The 25,779-nt window shown below is 35.4% G+C and overlaps 2 protein-coding genes across 4 annotated transcripts; one reads left to right on the forward strand and one right to left on the reverse strand.

Annotated features, from left to right (window-relative positions):
- Nucleotides 1-7,044: 7,044 nt before the first annotated feature.
- On the forward strand, nucleotides 7,045-8,999 carry LOC113765886 (probable indole-3-pyruvate monooxygenase YUCCA3). The gene is made up of 3 exons (XM_027310128.1): nucleotides 7,045-7,698; nucleotides 7,893-8,264; nucleotides 8,772-8,999. The coding sequence occupies exons 1-3, from the start codon at nucleotides 7,045-7,047 to the stop codon at nucleotides 8,997-8,999; spliced, it is 1,254 nt and encodes a 417-aa protein (XP_027165929.1).
- A 1,826-nt stretch (nucleotides 9,000-10,825) lies between these two features.
- LOC113765483 (7-hydroxymethyl chlorophyll a reductase, chloroplastic) lies at nucleotides 10,826-23,932 on the reverse strand. 3 transcript variants are annotated; one of them, XR_003467726.1, is made up of 20 exons: nucleotides 23,822-23,932; nucleotides 23,500-23,608; nucleotides 23,248-23,332; nucleotides 21,808-21,919; nucleotides 20,979-21,063; nucleotides 20,818-20,859; nucleotides 20,619-20,697; nucleotides 19,657-19,708; nucleotides 19,498-19,560; nucleotides 19,165-19,262; nucleotides 18,501-18,536; nucleotides 18,359-18,420; nucleotides 17,911-17,938; nucleotides 16,892-16,971; nucleotides 16,680-16,749; nucleotides 16,538-16,595; nucleotides 15,262-15,326; nucleotides 15,077-15,171; nucleotides 14,749-14,989; nucleotides 10,826-10,967 (listed from the first exon to the last, which is right to left on the reverse strand). XR_003467726.1 is itself a non-coding variant. In XM_027309683.1 (19 exons), the coding sequence occupies exons 1-19, from the start codon at nucleotides 23,895-23,897 to the stop codon at nucleotides 14,899-14,901; spliced, it is 1,386 nt and encodes a 461-aa protein (XP_027165484.1). In that variant the 5' UTR covers nucleotides 23,898-23,932; the 3' UTR covers nucleotides 14,356-14,898. The 3 variants fall into 3 exon arrangements, 1 of the variants encoding a protein (XP_027165484.1); XR_003467725.1 differs by lacking the exon at nucleotides 10,826-10,967 and adding an exon at nucleotides 11,931-12,241; XM_027309683.1 differs by lacking the exon at nucleotides 10,826-10,967 and having other exon boundaries at nucleotides 14,356-14,989.
- Nucleotides 23,933-25,779: the final 1,847 nt, after the last annotated feature.

Below are 25,779 nucleotides of genomic sequence, written 5' to 3' on the forward strand. Positions count from 1 at the left end.
ACTTTTTAAACTCGTTTGACTTTAATCCAATCAATAACGAAATGTGAAAAACTGTCGAAAGTGTTGCTATTTTCAGTTATTATATTGCTAAAATTAGAATATTATGTTAATAGAGAGTGATAGTTATTCCGTTAGTTTCTGTAACATTCCACTAACAATTAGACTAAAACATATAGGATAAGTTTAGCATTTTAGGAAGTAAAACATCCCAAACTTTAGTTCAGGGACAAAAGCAGAAATTAGGGTGTAGTTCAAGGGTGCCAAATAAAATCAACCCAGAAAAGCAATATATATATATATATATATATATATATATATATATCTTATCAAACGGTCGAGCTTCATAATCTGATATAAAGCCTTCTATGAACATCTTCTAGGAAGCTTGTAAGATTCTAAAGAATTGCAACTTTTATAGGCCCTTGATTACGCGTGGATGTGAACTTAATATATATTCATTGAAGAATGATTAAGAATCTACCTACACGTTTGCTACGTAGGTTTATGCAAAGTATTGCCACCAAAGGAAGGTACGATTACAAAGACTTTTGATGATATTGAAGGCTAAAGAAGCAATATTATGGGAAGAAAAAGGATTGTGACCCATTCTTAATGCCAAAAGTGACTAGTAGATAGTAATAGAGTGGCCCTCTCACAAGCTGTCTAAAACAGCTTTCCTATGGTAAAGCTAAAGTACACATCCCCTTAATAAAGAATAAATGAAGAAAGAAAAAAGAGAAAATTAAGAATAGAGCAATGCTAGGAGGGCAGCAAGATGTTATGAAAATCAAGGTAAAGAAAATATTACCAAATGAAGAAAAAAAAAGGAGTTATAAGTAACTTAATTGCTCAAACACTAATAGGTGTATTTATTAAGTTAAATTATTTTTTCCCAAATACCAAACATAGTGCGCACGCATTAAGAGTGAAATGTCATTGCTTTACCGTTCTATGTCTTTCTGCATAAAAAAAAAAAAAAAAGTGTAAAGATGTGAAGATAATTTTGGTATGATGATTGTACTCTCATTCCAAAGCCATTGGAAAGATATAAGATAGTATATCCCAATGAGAGGAAGAAACAAGGACTACCATCTAATGCTTGCATGGAAAGAAGAGACTATCTTAGCCAAGGTTCCATGCATGCACATGCACCTACACTTTCTTGGCAACCACTCTTTTGCCATTACCCTAAGCTAGAACCACAAAATCACATACACAAGTATAAACAAATGATTTGAGTTTGATCAATGAAACGAAGATCAGATGATTTTGAGCCGTCTAATTAAGTATAGTCATTTAGTGTAGATTGAATGATTTTTCATCGATCAAATTAACTTAGCTTTCTAGTAGTCATGCTACAAACTACAATGGATATTGAAACATGGTTTTTGGTTGGCGCAGAGTTGGACTTTGTGTACACCAAAACAACATTTATAATCTCCATGCAGATGTGAATATGTGATAGGTAATAGATGTAGCAAATCAAAGCTTGATTGTGGTTTCTTTTTCAAATTGCAATCTCAAAGTATGGTGACTGCTGCAGAGTGAAAGTAGGTGTTATTGTTGGGGCTGAGGCGTGGTTCCAAATTCCAACAGGGAATGTGAGCCCCCCCAGGTGCAACTGGTAGCCTTCATCGCCCTACTTCACGTGGGCGCATCGCGCGTACCCTTGTCAGCTTCACCTCGTGGGGATGAACTAGGAAGAAATGAAGCTTCCCACCGCTAAAACCAGGTTGGCTCACCTTGTGATCAGCATTGGACACCTTCTTTTTCTTTTTCTTTTTCTTTTTTTTTTCTTTTCTTGAGTTTATGATCAAACTTCTTACATTTACATAATCTTTTGTTGATAGGTGATCTGTATTAATTTTTAAGAATAAAAAACCTTGAATTTAAATCCCTTTTTCCTTCCTGTTTTTTAAATTCCACTTGTTTATCGGTTGATAAAATAGTGATTTGTAAATATCACTATAAATATTGGGTGATGCTTGTGATTTATTTTGCTTTTGATCGAGTAGGATAACCTGCATTTCTCCTTTTTTTTTTTTTGGCGACAACAAGAAAATGATAAAGAAAAGAAAGCGCCATCACACTACAATCTTTCTATTATTTGATGTGCAAGTTCTAATTATTACGTCACTTGTGACTTTTAAGATTTCAAGTCAACATAAACTGGTTGCCGACGTCCTGCAGAGTTAATTCGACATATCCATACTAAGATTTTATGTGCTTGACTTTGACTAATAAAAGTCGACTAAAGATTTTTCTTTTTAAAGGATACATATATATATATATATATATATATGAAAGTTTACAACTTGTTTGGAGATTTTTTTTTCGCAATGATAGATGTCCTATAACCTACTCTAACCTAATCTAAGGGAAGGGGTAAGGGGAATGGTCAACTAAGACCAGCCACATATTGTGACAAATTTTTTGTGGGAGGTGGGGATTGAGATTTCAGTCGTTTTTTGTTTGGAGATTTCAGTATGTAGCCGTTGGAGGTTTTAGCTTTTAAATGTTTAAGCACACTTCAGTCTGAAACGTGTCACAATCCTATCATTTTCAAATGAAATCTTAATCAACTTTTTCTTTTGGAACTTGTAGATTCAAATGCTCAAAACTTCGAATTGAGAAGTGTCATTAGGCCTTTTGCAATTAGAATATCAAACCAGCGAATAATTTTGGTGACCGTTGGAAGACTAGTATTTTCTAGAGGCAATTATGATCTACATGATTGATTTTAATTTTAAAGTGATTGATATCCTAATTAATTGATTGATATTTTGTTAACGATTAATATCTCCTATTTAATAATGAATGATTGATTGGTATCTTCTGTTAATTGATATCTCACTAAATCAAATAATCAATCAAATAAATTAATTAGTCAGATTTATTATTTTCAGTTATGAATTGATGGAAGAAAACCCTAGAGATTTTAGTATTTGCGGAAGAGTTTCTAAACTAACTTATAATCGATTTGTGATACTCTATCTACAAAACAGTCTCATTGGTTAAACATAGGTTAGAGGCTCCCTTGCTCTAATTCTTTTTTTACGTATATTTTATTTTATTAGAATGGACCAGAAAAAGGCAAGGAAACAAGGAAGCCTCTTTTTAGATTTCTGCTACCTAGTACATTCATATGTACACACTTAGTTTAATACCTGTTTATTTACCCTTTAATGATAAATGATACCAACGTGTTTGACAACTAAAAATTTACAACAGTGTGCGGGATATAGAGTCTTATCTCTTTTTGAAGCCATTTACAGATTCGAATGTGAAAAACATTCATCCCATCTAACTTATTGAGGCCCCTTTCATACCCAACGATCTCTTTCCTTTATCTGAAGCAAGAATAAATCTTATCTTGAAATGACTTTTCTTAGCCGAATAGATATTATAATTCTTGATGAATAGATTAGCCAGCAGGAACGGGCATGTAGCTATTGCAAATTCATCTAGTAGCCTACATTTTGGAGGTTCGAAGATTACATGTATTAATTCGAACCAGGGTGTAAGTTCCCTCATGAAATGCCAAAAAAAAAAAAAAGTTTTTCTAACTCGTTAATACACTTAAAATTCACCTAACTTACTATGTATATACACATATTAACAATTTATATACCTTCCTTATTTAATTTTTCCCACCTTCCCTTGTATTTATTTACTTTCTCTAACTAATTAATCATGCATTTTAAAAAATATGGCACCTGCAATATTTCTTAACAGGCACCTATTAGACAGACCAAAAAAAAAAAAATTTTTTATTTGACCCCGTATCCTCAATTTATGCTTCACTCTACATGGATTATTCAATTGTATCTTTACAAAGTAAAGAATGCACAATTCCAAGTAAAACTCCTCCTTAATAGAACTTTTATTTACGCCATGTATGTTGTTAATTTTTCTTAAGGTGGTAGAGTTATTTTTTTTAAAAGAAAATTGCTTCATGCAAATTAAAATAATAGCATAATGTTACTTGTACATAATCTCACGACCTCAACCACTCCAAATACTTCCATCTTGCTACCATTTTAACAACCATTTCGATCATCACAACCCTTTGTCAACACCTCTTCGTCCTCATTACACTTCATTGGATCACACGACCATCCCCCTTTTAGCATAAAATCTTCTATTAAATTGGACAAGAATACTTAAGAATTCTCAATACTAAGAGGTTAAAAAGTGTTAAATTCAATTATGAAAAATTTCAAAAGCATAAACTTGATGGAGTTTTCTCCTAGTAAATCAATTAATGTATATACAAGTATATTTTCACAAAATAGAAAAAAGAAAATATTTTACAAAATTTCTTGGGTTGCCATCCCCGGAATGCACAAGTCTCTATGCTAATATCCATATAAAGAATCTTGATATATAGTATACAATTCTTGAAATCAAGGATGTCAAAATGCAAATTCCAACATGGAAACTTGAATCCAAGTTCTTGAACTTGCATCTTCATATCTCTCATAAATCATAGGGTATGAAACCGTCACTCCACTTTATTGCTTCTCCTAAAAGCAAAACAAATCTGACTTGTTACTACATTTTATATTGATCTTTTAAAAGACTGTTTGCATAGCTATTGCCAAGAAATGCTACAAAAATATTCGGTAACTGATGCAACATGATTACAAAAACTTTTCTAAATTTGCCATCATTAGCAAAGTCTAGTTGTATGTTTAACTAATGAGCATGCACTTATATCCACTTAAAATAAACAAGTAAATTAGACAGCATTAACTCGAGGAATTGCCGTCATAGCTCAAAAGGACAGAATTGTAGAATTGCATCATGAGAATTGGAATTCAAATCTTGAAATTATTATTACTAATTATTGGGGTTTGATGAGCTCTACCAGTAGGAAGTTTAGTCCGTATAGTCCAGGAATTTTTTATCTGAAAAATCTGTTGGATGAAGAGCCCCTTGTTTTGCAGCCAGGCCAACGCATTCTTTTGGATCTTGATAAAGTTTTGGAATATCTCTCACCACTTTAGTGCAACTATGATAAATAGTACAAGTTGTTTTGTTTAATCTGCCATTGTAGTCATGCAAACATGTTCACTTTTCATATGTGCAAAAAGAGATCCAAAATAGCTTTGGATTTTTGCACAGAGCTCGCCGGGGGTACCACTTGCTGAGCGAAGCAATGCAATCCAAGAACCTGAACCAAAAGTTTAATGTGGATGGCAGTTCACTAATTTTCTAAGGAAAACCTCTATATATGGTATTCTTGATGTGTTGAGAAAATATGACATTTATTAAATTAAACTCGATTTCGACACAAATGTTTCTTAGTTTTTATTTCATGATGTACAGCAAAAGTTATGTGATGGCATATCGAATTATAAAATACAATAAAGTTATGTGAATGTACACCAAATCATGAAAAGAGCACAACAACTGTATCAATTGCGCCTAAGGCCAATCATACTTACCCCATCCCTGTTTTACTCTATAGTAGTTCTTAAGAAATGGTTTAATGAAGGGTTGTTGCTGGTAGAGAGTGAAAATAAAAACGTGATACTTACCAATTTAGTCAGCTTAAGAAACAGTAGGAAACATGTCTGAACGCTATCGCCTCTTTTTTCTTTTGCTGGGTTTTTGGCCGGGAGGGAGGGAGAGGGGGGGGGGGGGTAATTTAATTAGAATTTTTTTTCAAGCAAATAATCGGTTAAAGTATAAATCAATCATTAGCAAAGCACTGAATGTTCGATCAGTAACAATTTCTTGAAGAATGGTAAGCTTGGCTGATGGTGTTGAGAGAAGGGGCCATCAGTTTTTTTTTTTTTTTTTTTTAACCGTGTAGCTGTAGGAATAGATCAGTCTGAAAACTTGTAATTTTCTCATACTGAACCTTGACTCTTGAAGCATTGATCAGAAGCCTTTTACTATTGGGTAGTGTAAAAGTAGTAAATCACTTCCATGAAAAAGTGATGTAGCTCTTATGGTTGTCAGCTTTAGTTTCTTGCATATTTCCTTCCTTCACATAAATATGAGTTTTTGGATCTAATTTATGGAGAAGTCTTCTTCTTCTTCTTTCTTTTTTCTTTTCATTTTCTTTAACACTCTTAGTCTCTTCCGCATTGTATCTGAGATATTTATGGAGTTTTAAGAAGTTTATTAACAACTGCAGCGTATAGCTTTCTATATATCAGGTAATTATAGAATTGCAATGCTCAGTTTTTTTTTTCTTTTAAAGACTACCAAAAAGTTTTGAGAATTATGGCTGAATGTAGTAGAGGTCTTATATAGTTCTTGTCATAGTCTTTCTTAGTTTCCCCTATATTTACTGATGTTGTTTGCAAGAGAAAACATGCATTCAAGTCCTGCAACTTTACTTCCAGGCTAGAAATCATTGCCATTTGCCAACTAACTATTTCAGAGAGGAAACACGTACGTTGTAATGATTCATCTGTTCATAGGCTTCAATTTTCAAAACGTAATAACTATTGTATGGTACACTCTGAAGTTGACTCCATATCCCAAATCAAGTCTTTTTCTAAAGCAAAATTTTGGGTAGAAATGGAGAGCAAGTCGAATTTACGTGTAAAATAATTAATCGTCTAGCAGGTATGTATGTATGCCACACAAAGCAGTATTAGAAATAAAATTGATTTGGATACTTAGGTATCCTCTTATGTGTCTTAAATTCAGTAAACAAATATAAGACTATAATAGGTGAGTGTCACATTTGCTAAGGACAATGAAAACATCATTGTCATATCCTAATTACAAGCTGCCATCATGCCCTGACCTCCCCTATATAAATCTCTCCATTCGTCTAAACCCCCTCCACACATTTCTCTTGGAAGTTGAAACCAATTTCCTCACTTCATTCCTTTCCCAGTTCTCTTCTCCTTCTGCTCTTGTTTGTCCTCTATCCATCATTTGACAAAGATTAAAGACAAATTTGCTTTTCTATATTTGGAAAGTAGCCTCAGTTCGGATAATTTTCATTCTTTTTTAAGCTCCATCACACGTTCCAACAAACTCTTGATGAATAATCAATGTAATCTTTGTCTTCCACCTATGCCTGATGCTTCAGAACATGATGAACTCTTTGCAGGAAGACGAATACTGGTGAATGGCCCTGTCATCGTTGGTGCAGGGCCGTCAGGTTTAGCAGTGGCAGCTGGCCTTCAACAGCAAGGTGTTCCATTCATAATACTTGAAAGGGCCAGCTGCATTGCCTCTCTGTGGCAAAACAGAACGTATGATCGCCTTAAACTTCATCTTCCAAGACAATTCTGTGAACTTCCCTATTTTCCATTTCCCAAAGAATTTCCAGAATACCCCACCAAGAATCAGTTCATTGACTACCTTGAATCTTATGCTAAACACTTTAAAATTAGCCCGAGGTTTAATGAATCAGTACAATCTGCTAAGTATGATCAGAAGTGTGGTTCATGGCGAATCAAGACTGTCGTTGCAAGCGATAATTCAGAGATCGAGTATATCTGCAGCTGGCTGGTGGCAGCAACGGGAGAGAATGCAGAGAAGGTGGTTCCAGAGTTTGAAGGCTTACAAGACTTTGGCGAAGTCATGCATGTTTGTGACTATAAATCAGGCGAGGCTTATGAAGGAAAACGTGTGTTGGTGGTCGGTTGTGGCAATTCAGGCATGGAGGTTTCACTTGATCTCTGCGACTATAATGCAATGCCATCCATGGTAGTTCGAAGCTCGGTAAGTCCACCATCATACATTGAGCAATTAGATTCACTTCATTTTTTCCCAAAAAAATCAAAAGCGGGCATGTCAGAAGGCAACATAAGGACGTTATGGAACATTTGTTCTCATGTTCTGGCTTGAGGAACCAGGCAATTACATTTAACTTCTACATAACAAAATTCTAACTCTTTTTGGTCACAAATCCACAGGTTCATGTCTTGCCAAGGGAAATTCTAGGACTATCAACATTCCAACTAGCAGTATCATTCATGAAATGGCTACCCGTTTGGCTTGTGGACAAGATATTGGTCACTGCAACAAGGTTGATTCTGGGAAATTTGGAGAAGTATGGTATAAAAAGGCCATCTACAGGTCCTCTGGAGCTCAAGAATGCTGAAGGAAAAACCCCTGTTCTGGATATTGGGACACTTGACAAAATTAGATCTGGTAAGATCAGTATTGTCCCTGGGATCAAGAAGTTCTTCAGAGGGGGGGTTGAGTTGGAGAATGGAGAATTTCTTGAAATTGATTCTGTAATTCTGGCTACTGGATATCGCAGCAATGTCCCCTCATGGTTGAAGGTGAGAACTCAAACTAGAATTTGCATGTGTTTTTAGGTGTCTATGTTTTATTGTTTAATACTAGAGTGTAGTTACTACTTAATTAGTCAAGTCAGTTTTACCTCTGTGTGGATTCATGTGATCGTTATGGAAGTTGGTTTCTCCTAGATTCTCTGTCCAATCTTGTCTTGGGTCAGTATGCAGCAGTCTGGTCAGGTCTTCAGTTGGCTTCTCTTTTCTAATAATTATCCTTTTCCCAAATAATTTCTGATCTGCAGAAAATGTGCAGAAAACCGCCACCGATCCGCATGTGACACCCGTTTTTAGTTTTTTTTTTCCCCTTACACTGTTAAACTCTATGGATAGAATAGTCGGTTGGTTTCCTTTCCCCAAGAAAATTGCCAACATTGAGAAACATTTTTTGTTTTTCTTTCTTTGGGTACCTTTTTTTTTTTGGTTATTATTATCGTTTAGATCTCATCTGAGAAATTTTCTAGATGGGACCTGACAACTTTTGTGTGTTTACAGGAAAATGAATTCTTTTCTGTTGATGGATTCCCAAAAACTCCATTTCCAAATGGGTGGAAAGGAAAAGCAGGGCTTTATGCAGTTGGTTTCACCAGGAGGGGCCTCTCTGGTGCATCCTTTGATGCCATTAGAGTATCAAAAGATATTGGCCAAATTTGGAAACAGGAACTAAAACAGAAGAACCAAGGTGCTTTGTCCCTTGCAAATAGAAGAACATGCAAGTCATAATTCCAAGTATATGTCAAGGTTCTAATTCATCGTCTAATGTTTCTTTCATCTTTCTTTTTTTTTTTTTTTTTTTTTTTTGCATATTTGTACTTTGTAAAAGAAAGTAGTTCAGTTTAGGATGGCATAGTTTGATCAGAAAAGGACACAAAAAACAGAGAGCAGCCCTCTCCGGGAAAATCCCAACATGATTTGGGCATTTTTGAATAAAAGGAAGAAGAGGCTTTTTAACCTCCTAGCTTTTGTGAATGACATTTTGGTACAAAAGTCCATATTCCTTTGATATCTAAAGCTTTATCTCAATTGTCTCCTTTACACCCTCTCTATAGCATAATCAAGAAACCAATGCAAAACACTTGGACAGACCTAATTTGACAAAGACTTGGCATATTTGTACTACTGCATTTTAAATGCAAGAAAGTTGTTATATTTCAATAGGGTAATATTTACCAAAGACAGAGACTAACACATTCCTGATTCCACAAATTTGGTCCAAGAAGTAATAAATAGAGCAGGTGGGATCTATCTCTCCACAATTTGGTCCATCTAGGGACCCTTTTAAATGTGGTGGACCCTGTATCCATAATTCCCCAGCATCTCTAACCTATTGAATGCGATACCGACTCTTCACTGTTTTTATTCAGGAGGTACATGTAAAACTCTGGTAAAATCCATATTGCCTAGCACATGGATAGCGCCCACAGACAAGAAGAGAAAAAGGAGGCAAAGAAGAGAGAATCCCTTTACTCCTCTCAAGTCAAAACTGGAGAGGCCGATCATCAGAGTTCTATTAATTTAATTCTTGAACAAGAAGTTCAACAACAAAGAGTACAGCCCAGTTTTCTAATGTTTCCCCACCTATGGAAAATAGCCTTTCTATACCTTGAATGAATGCCACATGAATCTTGCCAGTCACTGTCACCGCCTATGGTTAAGGGGTGTACATATCCTCAATTCCATGGAGGCAATTAAACGGATCAGCCACTTCACTCCCAAGGTGTCATACGACTGCTCCAAGCCCTTTTCATCCAGAAATTTCTTTCTCAAAGTCATACGTTTATCCAATTTGCGAAATGTCATCTTTCATTTCTAGCACAAAACGGATAGAGATAAACATTGATGCTCCACAGTCAATACCGCCTAACTCATAAACAGACATGAGCGTAATGTTCCATGTGAGAAGTGAGTAATAGCTAACTTATCTGATAAATTATTCTTTTCCATCCAAACAGAAAAGAAAATCAATGTAACATAATCTTGCTTTCTTTTCATCACTTTATACTTCAGATATAAACAGGAGCTAAGTAGATTTCTTCGCATGTTTGCTCACAAACTCTCTAAATTCAACGAACAATTAGTGACCTCAATTTTCGGTTTGCAGATCCAGCATAATTTCATTCCGATAGAGCAATCGACCAACATGGGTTCTTTTAACATAGAACTTGGAAGAAAAAGTTAAAATGCAGTGCAAAAATATAGACACCCCATATGTGCACCCATGCTGTTGATTCAACCATGCATTAAAGCCTTTATATAAGTGGCCCATCTAAAGTTGCTCCACCACCACACAGTAAAATCTCATTAGAAAATACAAACTTGTCAACCTCAAACCTTAATGAACATGAACTTAAGCTCACCTTAGTCAACTTGGCTCCACAGAAAGATCGTGTTTGAATTTTGCTCTAGTTCCAGTCAGTGACATGGAAGCTACAGTTGTACTTCTGTCTTATTGCATTGGAACATTCTAAAGTTGTTCTCAGTTCTGCAATGTCCTACTTAGATATTGCTATTTCCAAGAGAATAAAAGACACGCGATCTGGTCACAAACACTACTCAACATCCTCTAGTTCATTAAAAAAAGACCCCCATTCCTACTTGTTTTGATGCATCTTGACAGATATCTGTTGATAGCTTCAAAGTCCTGGAAATTTGATGGTGGGCAAATGCCTTTTGTCCTTCTTCCAGAGTTACCTTCGAAAAATATAACCATTTCAAGTTGCCATATATCTACAATTATTTCCAAGATGTTTTCACGCTTAATTTTGTCCTTTAATGGCTACAAGGGATAGAAATTAGACGGTGGGTACTTTGTGTCCTTTGGTCATTTAAGTTCTGATGTTTCCTTAATCATACCCAAAGCATTCGTGCACTTCATTTTGACTATATCTCAATGTAGTCTAGTACAGGTTACATTAGCTGGATTATGAGCTTAAATCAGATGAATTACAGGAATACATCAGAGGACTGTACTAGGTACATCAAGAAGCTTTACTGACAAAGGACTTACAAGGATGAAGTTTTTTAATCATTTTTGGCATCCATCTTGACAGGTTCCAGACATTTTCTCAGACTTCAGAAGGAAAAAAAACAGGAGGACAACAAAAGAATCTAAAACCATTCCTATACATGACTAAACAAACTTCCCTTCCCTCCCCAGTAAGATGTGAGTTGTCATCTGAGTTCATCAGTGCAGAACAGTTGACCTAATGAAGACTATGAACTAGCTGCGGCACTCTGGATTATACATAGCTCAAACTAGTTTGCAGACTGAAAACTTTAATAGCAAGTTTTAACAGATTTAGTCAATTGATTTCAAGCAACAAACTTGATCAAGTACTAATCTACCTATCTGAACCGGAACAGTTATCAGCAGTCATTTGCACCCCCAGATAAAAGACCACTGTATTGTCAAAGCATGAGGATAACATAAATATTCGTGTGAGGAAACCAATTTACTTGAGCTAAGAAAATTATATACTCCATACAGGACCTGTCTCAGTAAACTAGTAATTCCCTCTAGGAAGATTCACAAATAATACTAAACCTGACAAAGGATGTTGGAGAGCATAAACTACACTGAGTTATTAACAGAAATCCATGCAAAATTTACCAGTAAACAAACTTATTCTTCAGATTAAAAACTCTCTATTAAGTATGCTCAATGTGAACATTCCAACATGGCGATCTCTTTTGAAAGAAAAACTAGTCTGAACGCTAATAGAAGTTGAAGTTCAGAATACAATGAGCAAAGTTAACTGGAAAATCATGGCCCTATCACATTCTTAGTCATGCTAGAATTTGTGGAATATCTATCTGAGTCACACAGCTTAGTTGACTTCTAAACTAACTGTCAATTAAATACAAAATTTACATTTATAAGGGCCTGGAACATGGAACATATGGGACATGAACTATGACCAAGTTGAAAGGTGCTGCTACCATTGTTGACAACAATGCTCATTCATCTGTGTAAGATATAGCGAACATTCAACATGGAAGAAAAATCAGTTCCTTCACTTGTTCTACTCGTTAGAAGGTTTATCAAGCTATACATGCTTGAGCCCACTTTTATCTTTCTAGACAAAAGACAAATTGCAAATCAGACGATTGCTATGGTCCCTTTTTAAAATGGTTATGACTGAATGTTGTGCATTTTCAGGCTACACAACGTTTGGACTTTTTAAAATTTATGTCCACAGCAAAAATTTATGCTGTGGACAGAAATTTATGTTGAAAAAAGGTACTATAAATTTATACTTTTTATGTCAACATAAACTTATGTCAAATTTATGTGACTAAATTTATACACAACGTCAAATTTATGTCCCCAGCAAAAAAAGTACACATAAATTTGACTTTTTAAGACTATCCAATTATCAAGTGACTCTCCCAACCACCAGCTCTTGGGCTGCTGGCCAGGGGAAGGGGTTAAAGCCCTTCCCTGCTGACTGGTCAGGTGATCAATCCCCTGGCCAGCCAGTTGGGGTGGGAGGAAATTGGGGAGGGGGGAAGGGATTCCCAAAAAAAAAAAAAAAGTGACTACTCATGCTACTGTCATTGGATTCACTAGTTGTCCTCTATCAATGCACTACACAGTAGCATCAGTGTGATCTACCACCATCTCACCTGTCCTAAGCGTTGATGGGATATCAGGTGAATGCACTCAAATTTCAAGAATCCACTTAAAGAGATACTCATATGTTCTGGCTTTCAAAGGATGTGCACTTAACATGCCTAATGCAAGGTTCCTCCGAGTGATTCTAAAACAACATGCAGAGTCTTGTCTTAAAAACACATGTATTGGGATGATGCAAAATTCAAACTATGGTTATGTGAGCTTGGCAAAGAAGGTTATATAAGTATATTTCTGTCCTCCTTTCATTGTGTTCACAGGTTATTATACACATCGTTACTTTATTGGTGCACAAGAACAAGTGCCAATGCAACATATATGCAAAAGCAATACCAAACAATTTAACACCACCAAGTGGAAGCTAATAATGACTTAACAAAACAAAAAACTTAGATAGGGAAGGTCGCAATGTTTCATAAGTAGAGTGGAGTCAAGCGAGAGGTACCTTTTAGTATTAATAGATTATCCCAATTAAATTTTAAGAAAAAAACTATATATGGAATCTTCAGTGAGCCATGCCTGAGATAATACTATTACTCACGGATTCCCTCACTTTCTGGTGAAATAACAAGTAATGAATTGATAATGAGAGAAATAAGAGAGGGTTGTTGACAAACCGAAGACGATTTCCTTACTTTTGGAACACTAATGATCCATAAAACAATCAATATTTTTGTTTTAAGATTTCAATACAATTAACAACGTTATGTGAAATAACCCCACATGTACCCATATGGTTTGCTGCTATTCAATTTTAACTTTTTCCTATTATTCTTTATCTTTCTTTTCTATTAATCTGCTAGTTTGTTTTATGAGGCATAGATAAGAAAGATAGACATTATAAAACTGAAGTAGAATATATAAAAAGACTCTTTGTTTCTTGTGATTTACTCAATTTTTAACAATTACTTAACAAAATTTGTTTACAGCTGCAATTCATGCTTTGACATCTATCTCAAAAGTTTTAATGTTAAACAAATTAATTACGATTCAAAGGAGTTATACAGCTCTAAACTATTCTATTAAAAAATAACAATCACTTGAAGAATGAGATAGCATGATTTAAAAATGACGGATCAAAATCTCCATTCAAGGCCATAAACTGTTTCTCTAGAAATAAAGTCCATTTTTCAGTGTGCCTCCAGTAATTTAAGAATCAAGTGCCATGAGGTCTCAAACTCAAGTCACAGGTACTTGAGAAAAAAAAATCACGTGATATTGCCTTTATGAACTACTATAGGGAAAACAAATTTCATTGTATCCTCAGATTATGATGTGTCTTATTGAATTGCACATTAAAAAAGGAACTGGTTCAGTCAAACTTTTCTTTATCTCCTTTCTTTGGAATAAAAATTACTAAAACATTTGAATTGGTTTGGAGTTCATGCATAATAGAAAAACAGTTGTTGGCTAGGTTGGTTTCTTTTCTAATTCGTGCACTACTGATAATCAGAATTTCTTGATCCAAGTTTTCATACAAGCATTAGTTTGACTTGCTGTGAAGCAATGAGTTTTGTGCAGAACAGTCAAGTATCTCTAATTACAAAATCTAAAGGAACGCTTGGTACTACTCTTTTCTGGAGACGAATTAAGATGGAGGGCAAAAAATTAGATGAGTTGAACTCAATCTAACACAAGCCTAGGGAATGATAAGGGTCAGTGAGTGAAAATATCATTTTGTACACAATTCAGACAGTTTGAAATTTTACAACTGCCAGGATAAATGAGGGTCCACCAAATAGGCCAAAAGCCCATTTCCTCAGAATTTAAAACCTTTTCTTCTATTAAATGCTGGCCACTTCAGATACTGATGAAACTTGGAGCGGAACAAAGACTGACCTCAAATAACTATGATGTTTGCCTTCAATGTGGCGTTATCACTACATGGCCACATTTCAGGAGCCCATCACCATATATAGAAGCAGCAATGCACGGAAGTCCTCATACATGGGAATGTGAAGGGAATTTCCACCTTTTGCTGTGTTTTCATCACTTAGTCAAGAGCATTTGATCAATTTCCCCATTCTGGTTATAAATAGAAACAATTTTTTTTGCATATGATGGCATGTGCCTATCAGCTCTGCATACATCAAAATAAGATATAAACCAGAAAAATTAGAGAGAGAGAGAGAGAGAGAGCCTTCAATCTTATGCCAGGAAAGGATACCTTTGTTTTCCCCATGTGCGATTTACATGTAGATAATTTCTGATGGTATGGTAATCTAATGAATAACGAGCAAATTCCAGACCTTTTGGGCCAATCTGAAGCAAACGGAACAGCAATGATGGTAAACTTCTGTACAGTCACTCCGCTTGACAAAAAATTAAGCAAGTGGAATTGTTACTACTTACTAAGTTCAATACAAATGCTAAAAAGTTGCCAACAAACTTTGGGGCAGGTTGAGAAGGACCCTGTCCTGGGAAATCAATAACAATATGCATGGTGGAAATATTCAAAAGTGAGAACTTATAAGTTAATCTGGAAACTACAAGTTGTCATGCATTTCTTTCATGATTTAAAGACAAATTTAATCTTGAATCTAACAGAGATCATGAGAAAAGCACTAAATCTTGTACTGCTAGAAGGTTATGCCAATGCCCACAAACAATCAGCATATCAAATTGGAACTTTTTATCTGCCATGTCCAATGCAAAAACAGAGTCGTTAAAAAAGAGAGTTGACTGGCAGATAGATAGCTATTCAGTTCTTACACAATAGTATCCTTGTAGATAATGCGAATTATGTCAACATCGAGTGTGTAAGACAGGCAAAAGATGCATTTCCTTGTTACTAATATGTCTCTTTAAGCAGGGAAAAGTTGTTCTCTTCAAGTTAGATCAAAAGACAGTAGCTTGAATCAGGGTAGAAGGATGTTATCACTGCTCAATTATATTAAATGGCCTCTACTCTATGCATTCAAAGCTCTTTTAAAACTTCTAATCCATTGGAGGTATTGATGTAGCACCAAAAAAGAGAGATTATGGACAGAATTTATTGACAAAATATTAGTTGTAGAAACTAGCAAGGCCAAAATGACAGGAAACCAGGGAAGAAAGTAGAAAAGCAAGAGACTCTAAGCAATTTTTTATGATAAAATCAAATCCAAAGTACTTTTCATTCCTTCATAAAACAATTACAACTCATTTACCAACAAAAAGACATGGAGGCCTGCATTGATGAACTTAATATCCAAAGAAACTAAACGGTTTAAGGATACTTGAAGATTAAGGAAAATATGGATCCAAGTTTGACTTGAAGATCTAAAGATTGACATTAAAAAGTCTACTTTCAGGAATTAATTACTTACGTGCCTAGTAAAGTGATATTTCAGTATTCACGATAAGAGAAAACGCCCTCAACATTCCAAACTCACGAAACACATCGAAAAAACATAGAATGAAAAATAAACAGAGAATAGTGATTATGGTGTTACTACAGATCAGAAAAAGAATACATTAGAGAAGCAAATAAATGAGAGGGACAAACATAATGAGCAGGCATTCTTTGATCTCAAATCCAGATGCTAGAGGGCCAGTACTACTATAAAGGAAGAGTGAATATATTACTGCTTCAGGTCAAATGAGATGCATTTCTTGAATAAAATGGACAAACTTAATCACAACATACCCAACTTGGCTTTATCGTCTGCCTTCACTGTCTCCATGACAAATGGTTGTCGATTCCCCTGGATAACAAACATATTTGAGTCAATTTCACTGCTAGGATTACTTGAAATCAAATGCATACTAGCTGGAGTATGGTGCATTACCAGACTAGTTGTAGGAGTAATTTCCAAAAGGTTTTCAACAAGTTTCAGCATTTCTCGTCCTCTTTCATTTCTTCCATTTGAATAAAAGGAAAGACAGCACCTTAGGAACTTTATCTCAAATTAAGGTATGACAGGAAGAAAAAATACTAAATGTGCCAGCTAAGAAAAAAATCACATAATGCACAGCATAACACCTGCTAGCACTGGTTTACCTGACAGTAACATACTGTGGATGCTGTGTCATGCTGACACCACTATACTTTGGCACACCCATGTATCCCACCACCAAATCCTGATGTAGTCAAAGAAGAGTAGTAAGACGTTTCACTTGACATATGAAGCAGACAAGCTACAATTTCAAAGGGATATACAATTTTTATCAATCATGACAAGGCCTCTGAAGATGTTTATTGTTATTTTCTAAGGGAAAGGAGATGAAATCACCAGTGTATATAGAAAGATGGGAACGGCTTTCTTTCAATTTTTTTTTTTTTTTTTTTGGTGTTTGGGCGGGGGGGAGGGGGGACGGAGTGGTGACAAGTAGGGCTAGTCCGTAACAAACTAGGGGAAAATACTGTTAGTGACTGGCCATAGATCAAGTAAGGTAACATATAGAAGTGCATTTAAAACAGTAAATGGTTATGAAAAAAAACATCAGAATTTATTATGTATATAATTGAAAAACTAGAAAACGCAGTTACATTACAGAACCTCCAATCCATCCCTTTCTGTCTTCAGAGCTAGAAAAAGGCATTTTTTTGAAAGTTTTTAAAATTCAAAATTTCAGCTGCAACCAGAAAAGGAGAAAGTGGCCTACCCAAACTTATATGTCTATAAGAGATTTAAAGGACGCATATCCAGTGAGAAGACTTACAAAGGATGTGTTTAAGCCCGCAGGCTTGTTCGGTTGATCATTTTAGCTGAATATAGATTCTGATTTTAGATAATCAGTTTTTTCTGATGTTCTCATTTGCTTTTGCATTTAGCTTATAGATCCAAAAAGCTAAAATCCCTAATCTACCAAGGAGTAGCTTTTGCTGATTTTGATTATTCGCTATAATCACTTTCATAATCAGTTTTGCAAAATCTAAAGCAAATGAGAACAAGGCTGCAAATCCAAATTCTCTAACTTGGCACAGTTGTAAACAACAAATGGGCACATATACATTCATTATATATGAATTACATAAACATCAAGCCTCTATCCCAGACTCGGGTAGAAAAAACTCACCGCTAAACCATTTGTGTAGTCAAAACAGCTGTAAGACACAACAAAAGCTAATAGTTTAGCACAAGCTTATATGAAAGAATAAGTTGAAGAGTACCACAACTTTCTGACAGAAATATAAACATTTTAAAAGAACAAAACCTCATAAAATTGATATAAAAACAAAATTTATCAACAGCTGTGATTACAGCAGCACATTAAGATGGTGAATGATAATCACCATCATGGTACAAAATTAACATGTAGGACTAGGTATCACCATTTTCTAATCCTAACTGGCTTTAAAAAACAGGCCTAGTTGCAAAGACAATCTTTCTTGACCAAATGCATGACACCCACTTCATTGACATGTCAGTTATATGCATCATGAATCTCTAGGAGGTAATTACAATTAAATGATAATCATGCAGTTGAATAATTCCAATGAGTTCAATAACCAACTAGCAATTACCTGTAGCAAGATGGTGCAATGACATCTACTAAATCATTTGCTGGTAAACAGAAATAGGGAACCTGCTTTAGTGAAATATAAATTTCGATGAAGTGGCATACTACCAAGAGTTTAGAAGCTAAAAGAAGGATAAGGGTGTTACCTCTTCAATATGTCCATCCAAATGCTTCAAATGAACCTATCAAAGTGTTAGAGAGAGAAAATTCTTTAGCATAGGGAATCGAAATATGTAAGCATCGGTAACTATAGTGGAGCAGCACTAATATGTACTTTTTCCTTCCTAGAAATTTAAGAACATGTACTTATAGATAACCAGCAAAACTGCTCATAAGTATCTTAAAAGTCAAATTCATTTGGAAAAAGCAATTTAGATTAGCTACCCAATTCTGATTTTATTTTGTCGAGGAGAATGAGTCATAGGAGGATAAAATATACACACTTATATAGAACTATAGGTAAACAAAGAGATAGTTCAGAATTGAAAAACTACCTCACAACCAAGTATTGCATCTCGAAGTTCACCAGTTGAACTCCAAAAACTCCAAGACACAAACTTTTCAGACACCACTAGACTCGAATAATTGTAAGCATTTTCATTAAGTTTGATATGAACTTTAGTGTTCATCATGTTCAAAAGAAACCAAAACTGCACATTTTTCTACTGTTCAACGTTGGCAAGATTTCAAACTTGAAAATATTATTTCAGTTCTAAAATTTTAGTGGAAGAAAAAACAAATTAACCACATAATTCTGCTGCCAAACTGTTAGGTTGGAAGCACAAAAAGCAAGAGTAAAAGATATAGAACCTTATAATCTTGCATAAACTCGTAATGGAGGACAGTTTCTGGCTCACTGCTAGCTGCTTTCAGGAATTTATCTAAGCCTTCTCTTGTTCCGTTATCAACTATAGAAAATAGGAAAAATAAGAATCAGTATCCAAGACCTAAGCAAACATACTGGAGAAGAAAATGGGAAAGATTATTTTAATCCCCTCAAACAACAAGCAGAACTACTACTACGGATCAAGCACAAGTTTGACGACTAAAAGCAAAAGGATATCTGGCAAGCAGAACATTGGGTCACTAGAGAACTCCAATTCAATTCCAATCATGTATTCCCATGATTGAGTTTCTACTTACCACAATTAGTACCTAGAACATAAAGCTTCTCCAGATTCAAGTGGTGCTCAACAGATCTCAATGCTGCAGTTTAAGAAATTACTCTGCATTATGATAGTAATAGTCACAAAAAAGAAACTGGAGAAATCAGCACATACCCAGATGATAAACATGTAATACCTTGCACTTGGCACCCTACACCACAAAAAAGAAGGCGTTTCACTCCAGCTGCCTGTCACAAGGAAGATCCAAATTAATAGAGACCAAAACCAAGATATGTATATGCAGAAGTGAAGAAGTTACATGAAAGACCACCAATGACTCACTTCATCAAATTAAAACATAGAAACACAGAAATCCAATTATAAAAAGGAAAGACTATACTAAGGAAGATTTAGAAACTAATGCTTCCAGGAAATACCAAGAGAAGATCGAAAGGAAACATTGCTCAGCTCATGCATTATTTCTGAATATTGACATAGTATTCTCTTTTTAATGCATGTAATCAAAACTAACAGAGGCAATTCAGCAATTAAAATTCATCTCGCAGTCCACAAGTAACAAACATGAAGAATTACTCAAATGGGAAGACAAATGAAAAATGTGGATGCTCACAATTGAGACTTTTGTCATCACTAACCAAGAAGAAAACATTCGTGTACAGATTAAAGGCTCAAATACTTGGTCGTGCATATCATTGCAGACAAAAAGGAACTCAACTCAAATAAACCAGCAGAAGGACCTTCTGTACAGGTTAAAGGCTCAAATACTTGGTCATGCATATCATTGCAGACAAAAAGGAACTCAACTCAAATGAACCAACAGGAGGACCTTCAAAAAAAAAACCATGCGAGATGATTTAAAAATTGTGGCAACTTTCATAAGCACATTTTGTGGGCAATGGTTTGGCGCAAAATCACTCTTGATGAAATTGAAAATTGAAGCACTTTTCTATGAGAAGCACTTCAACACTTACAACTCTCTCAGTTTACTTTCTCAGTTCAACAAAGGCTCTATCGCATACCATCTAATGTCAGCTAAGCTGAGTTAGTTTATGTCAAGTAACAATAAGTACCACAAGTGTAATATATGTATAAAGATATAAACAGAAAGTAACAATGCTAAAGAGCTATAGGAAGAACCTCAACAAGGGCCAGGGTGTTAAGATTAGGGGATAGTGTCGGCTTAACACCTTTGGCTGCAATGACTTCCTCTGGTGTCCTACATGTACATCAACATTAGACACAAGAACATAAGTAGAAGGCAATATGAAAAGATTTAATGAAGAGGTCTCTTAATAAATGAAGACTAAGCTGAAGTGAGAAATTGAACTCAGCATACCTTGCTAGGACAGGTCTTGGGGTAAATCTATCTTCAGGATCACTTGAGCAAATTAAAGAGAGAATTAGGAACCCAGACAACAGAAGAAATGAAAACTTTTCAAAATTAAATCCATTGTAGAATAAACAAACTTCTTGGAACATCACGAAATGGTAAACTACCTCTGGACACAAATAACAGCTTCTACCATGCCAGTTTTAAGCATTTCCACGGCAATTGTTGTAACTATTCCAGTCCACTGAGCTCCTACAAATCAACAGCATAAGTCAAGACATATGAATCACCTAATGCATCTCAAAAAGAATAAAGGACATAAAGCTGTCCAGCAATTCAAGATGCCACAAAATCAAAGCCGCAATCACCAGAGCCATGAGTTATTCAACAGCATTAATCAGGACATATAAATCACCTAATACATATCAAAAAGAATCTGTCAGGTAATTCAAGATGCCTCAAAATCAAAGCCGGAATCACCAGATACACGGATTAAAAAGAATTCATCATAACTGTTAGCTTAAGACAGGTATGTTTCGACAGAAAACCAACTTCAGCCAATTTTTCACCTACAAGAATAGAAAAATCACAGACATAGAGGGGCAAAAGAAGTAAAGTACAAAAGCGTCTGGAAGATCCTCGCTGCCTACATTCCGCTTCTATTGGCCAAATTGATTATATACACAGTTTAAATGTAACATACAATAATTTTGTAACTCTTATTAAAACTCTTATATTATAGATTTATTTAAAAATTTTGGAATATAGAAATCTTGAGAGTGAAAAACATTAATGATAAAACTAAATGAAGGGCATTTTATTTAATTAGCTATAATATTTTATGGAATCACCAAACTCCTTCCAAATAAACTCAGATGAGCCTCTATCAAGAAGTAGCAGCACCGGATAAAAGACAAAAGCATCAAGTTTAAGTTAGTTATCTAGCATCTAAATTTCTCTACTTATAAAATGTGTTCAAGAACTCAATATGCTTACCATCAACAGGCTTAATTTTTCGAGCATACAAAAGATTCTCATAGACCCCCAGGTACACCTCATCCAGCGAATCTGCTTTCCTCCCTCGGCCATGGACCATCTGTTCTAAGGCCTGAGGCAAAACGAACAAGAAAACAGCACAGACTGTAATTCACAGTCAAGAAATATTTGTTATTGCAAGATACTGCACGCACAAAACTGGAAACTTTTTACCGATCTCAAAGAGTCACTATTGCTAAACCAGGGCTTAGGAGGAAATTCCTAGGACACTTTGAATGTAAAGATATATAGCATTACGGTTATCTCTTACCATGTGAGAAAGCATTTATTTGGTGCGTAATTTCAATTGTCTACCACATCCAAAAAACAACTATGCAGCTTAATTGACTTCATAAAATTTAATTCTTAAATTTAGACATAACTCTATCCTGAAGCAAATGCCAATGAGAAATAACTTAAATCACGACTAGAGTCACAAGGTTTGTAGAAAGGAGAAATTTAACATCCTCTTAAAGAATCTGGTTTTTTTGCATATCTACAGGAGTTCATCTACTTCACGTGACTATAAATTTAAATATTTCACAAGAATCTGTGCTGCATAACATTAGCACCAGTACAAACTCTATTGATGGCTCAGAGGCCTAAGGAAGAAAATGTGGCACAACAAATAAGACTTGAATGTTGGACAAACCTATCTTTACATGCTAAGTAGCTCGTCAAAATGAACATCGTATAGTTTAGAAAGAGAGAATTCTTTGATTTAGTAGAAAATTTGTATAGCTAACTACTTTCTTCCTAAGCTAAAGGTTCCAGAGTACTTAATCAAACAACATTTGTACTTCATTTTTCCAATTCTCAAAGATTTCATATGCAAGAATTTTTTGACTTCAGAGACAAAGTTTCAGATCAATGAACCACCAAAGGACAAGCTAAAATGTTCTAGGTGGGTGCCAACAGACTTCTGTCTAATGCTCCACTTTGGCTATTGTAGAGACTACCACAATGCACCTACAAATTACAGAATCCTAAAAGCTGCACCATGCACGGTGGGAGCTACCTTTAGAATCCTTACAGATGACATAGGGAGTTTGTGGAGGGAGATCAAATTGCATTTATTCCAAATAGATTACTTAGAGATTCTTTTATAAGTAAGTAAAACTTAGGATGGTATTCTTCCAGCTACCCACTCCGTTCGGGCTGTTACAATATACTAATACTCAATAAGCCTCTCACTTTAATTATGATTGCCACCTGTTATCTCATTCCAATAGATGGAGATTAAGAAATAATATCACTCCCCCAGCTTTATATTGCACGCTCGAACAGTTTAAACTGTTAAATAAAACATTAGTTCCATATCATACAAAATATTATCCCCGTATGCTACAGAAATTGGACAACTAAAAAGCATGATAAATAGACAAAGCTGGAAAAACTCACTTCAATTCTGGACATGCCATCTCCTAGAAAAGCACAAGCATTCTTGACATGGGCAATATAATAAGTATCACACAACCCGCATTTACTGCCAAACCAAGAAATCAAGGGAACCAATTTCAGCCACTTCAAAATTTAATTACCGTTACTGTAACTAAGCATAAAGAAACAAAATCCAAGTAGATTATTCTTTATAAAAATAAAAAATACAATGATTCCCAACAAGGGCTTTCAAGAAAATGCGAAAATTTAAACCTGCAGTGGTCCTTTGCTGGATAGACCCCACCAGGAGGAATTGGTCTGGACTTTTTCCTCCAGTCCTCCCTTAATTTCACTGACTTTGAGCTTGAATTTGAACTTGTTTCTGCAAAATTCTCCGCAGCATTAGCAAAAATGAGCATAAAAGAAGAACATGTACAACATATCTATATTTGAAGAGAAAAAAAAGAAAAGAAAGAAACTATTTTTCAGCTTTTTATCAAACATTTTCTTAAACACTCAAGACGTGTCTTTTTCTGTATAACTTCCGTGAGATTTTGTGTGTGTTTTAGAGTGTGACAGAGAAAGAGTGAGGGACCTTTGGAGGAAGAAACAACCGAGAAGGAGAAGGGGGGAGAGGGAAATGGGCAGTACGTTCCACTGACTACGGCCATGGAGAAAGGTGCAAGGACTGAAGAGAAGTGTGTGTTCTGTGTGTAAAAGCTACTTAGGCGCCATTAATATTGGATAACGGTGAAAATGAGCCACGCCAAGACGACGATGTCGTTTTGGATCCTGTAACTGTATTGGTAAACTGTAGGATACGGGGCAGGAGTGGTCCTCAGAAGGGGGACCGCTCCTGAACGGTCCCCTCACAAGCTTCAAGGAATGGAGCAAAATAAGCCACGTCAACTGGTTGTGTTGAAGGAAAAAAACGTCACCGTTTGACGAAAGAAAAAAAATAAGATTGACGGACTCCGTCTCCTCTAAACGGAAGATTTGAAATTTTGAAAATGAAGTTGAAAATTTGAATTAGCCGCACAAAACAAAACCGAGAGAAGAAAGCAAGTTGGGTATGTCATTGTTGCTTGGCTGACGTGAAATTAGGTGGAGAGAGTTGGGTTATGGCATCAGAAGAAGAAGGAAGAAGGTAAACAGTTAGAAAGCTGTAAAAGAAGGCCAACGATCTCTTCAGAAATTGTGTGAGCAATGCGGGCAAGACAGGCGGCAAGGTAGAAGCGAATTAAAGAGGAAATTCATTATTTGACGTTGCCCACCATTTTTTGTGCAACTTAATAGCAGAAGCAACTGTGCATATGGGCATTCGGTGAAACAAAAAGCTCTCAACGGGCCAAGGTAACGTGATTCAACCATATCAACAACTTTGTGAATCTTATACCAGCAACTTTTCTGAATGTTAGATTCAGTAAAGACATAATATGAAGATAATAGAAGAATAGTCAATGTGTACTGTATGTGTGTGTGAGAGCGTGCAGTTTTGCAGTGATGAACTATTTAACAAGTGAATGAATGTACATGCTGCTGTAGATAAGTTACAGGTTATAACCACCCTATTACAATCTTTGTGCATCCACTAGTATTGGTCCATGGTTATCACGCAATCTTAGTTTGCCCCTCTGTTGAGTATGCAGTGTGTATAAAATGGAGGTCTGGGGTTTGACCTAGGAAAAGCAGAGGAAAAGATATATGTGAATAATAAATAGATGTACCTGGTTTTGTAAGTAAATTACATGATGTAAGAAATGTATTAGAATGAGTAAAAAATGCTTGTTTGGCCCTGAAAATGTAGAAATAGTAGAAAATGCACAGGAATTGGCTTAGGCGATTGTCAGTAATGAATTACATAACGTCCAATGAAACAAAGTACCTAGAACCTAAATATAATCACCAGAGTGGATGTACATATAGTTAAAATAGACTTACATGGAGTGAAAAACACATTACAGTCCGTATAACTTAGTGTACATGGAGTTATATTTGTACATAGATAATGCCATTGTATTAGAGTAAAAGTAAAGTGATGTGAATCATTAATCATATCGATGGGACTAATAATAGAATTTCGTATACGAGTAATGTGTGTAACATAACATATTATAAACGGTAATACACACTTATGTTGTCGTTTACATACATACTATTCATGAACTATTGTAAATTATGGTGTTGGATGCATAATTGGTAGGAGCAGAAGTAATGAATTGTAGAGAAATTGGCAGAAGATGGGACTCATGAGTTAGGAATGGAGTTCAACATGGAAGAGGATGCGTACAAGTTTTACAACAAATATGCCTTTAAAATGGAATTTAGTGTACGCAAAGACTATTTAAATGAAGACAAAGACTATTTAGTCTATTTTATGCGGTTGTCATTAACGAATGACATAAGGTCCAGTGAGCTAAAGAATCTAGAATCAAAATATAATCACCAGCGTGGATGTACATACAGTTAAAATAGACTTACATCGTGTGACCAATACATTACAATCCGTATAAGTTAGTGTACATGGAGTTGTATTTGTACACAGATTGTCTT

Source organism: Coffea eugenioides, chromosome 3, assembly GCF_003713205.1.
Source record: "Coffea eugenioides isolate CCC68of chromosome 3, Ceug_1.0, whole genome shotgun sequence".
NCBI lineage: Eukaryota > Viridiplantae > Streptophyta > Magnoliopsida > Gentianales > Rubiaceae > Coffea > Coffea eugenioides.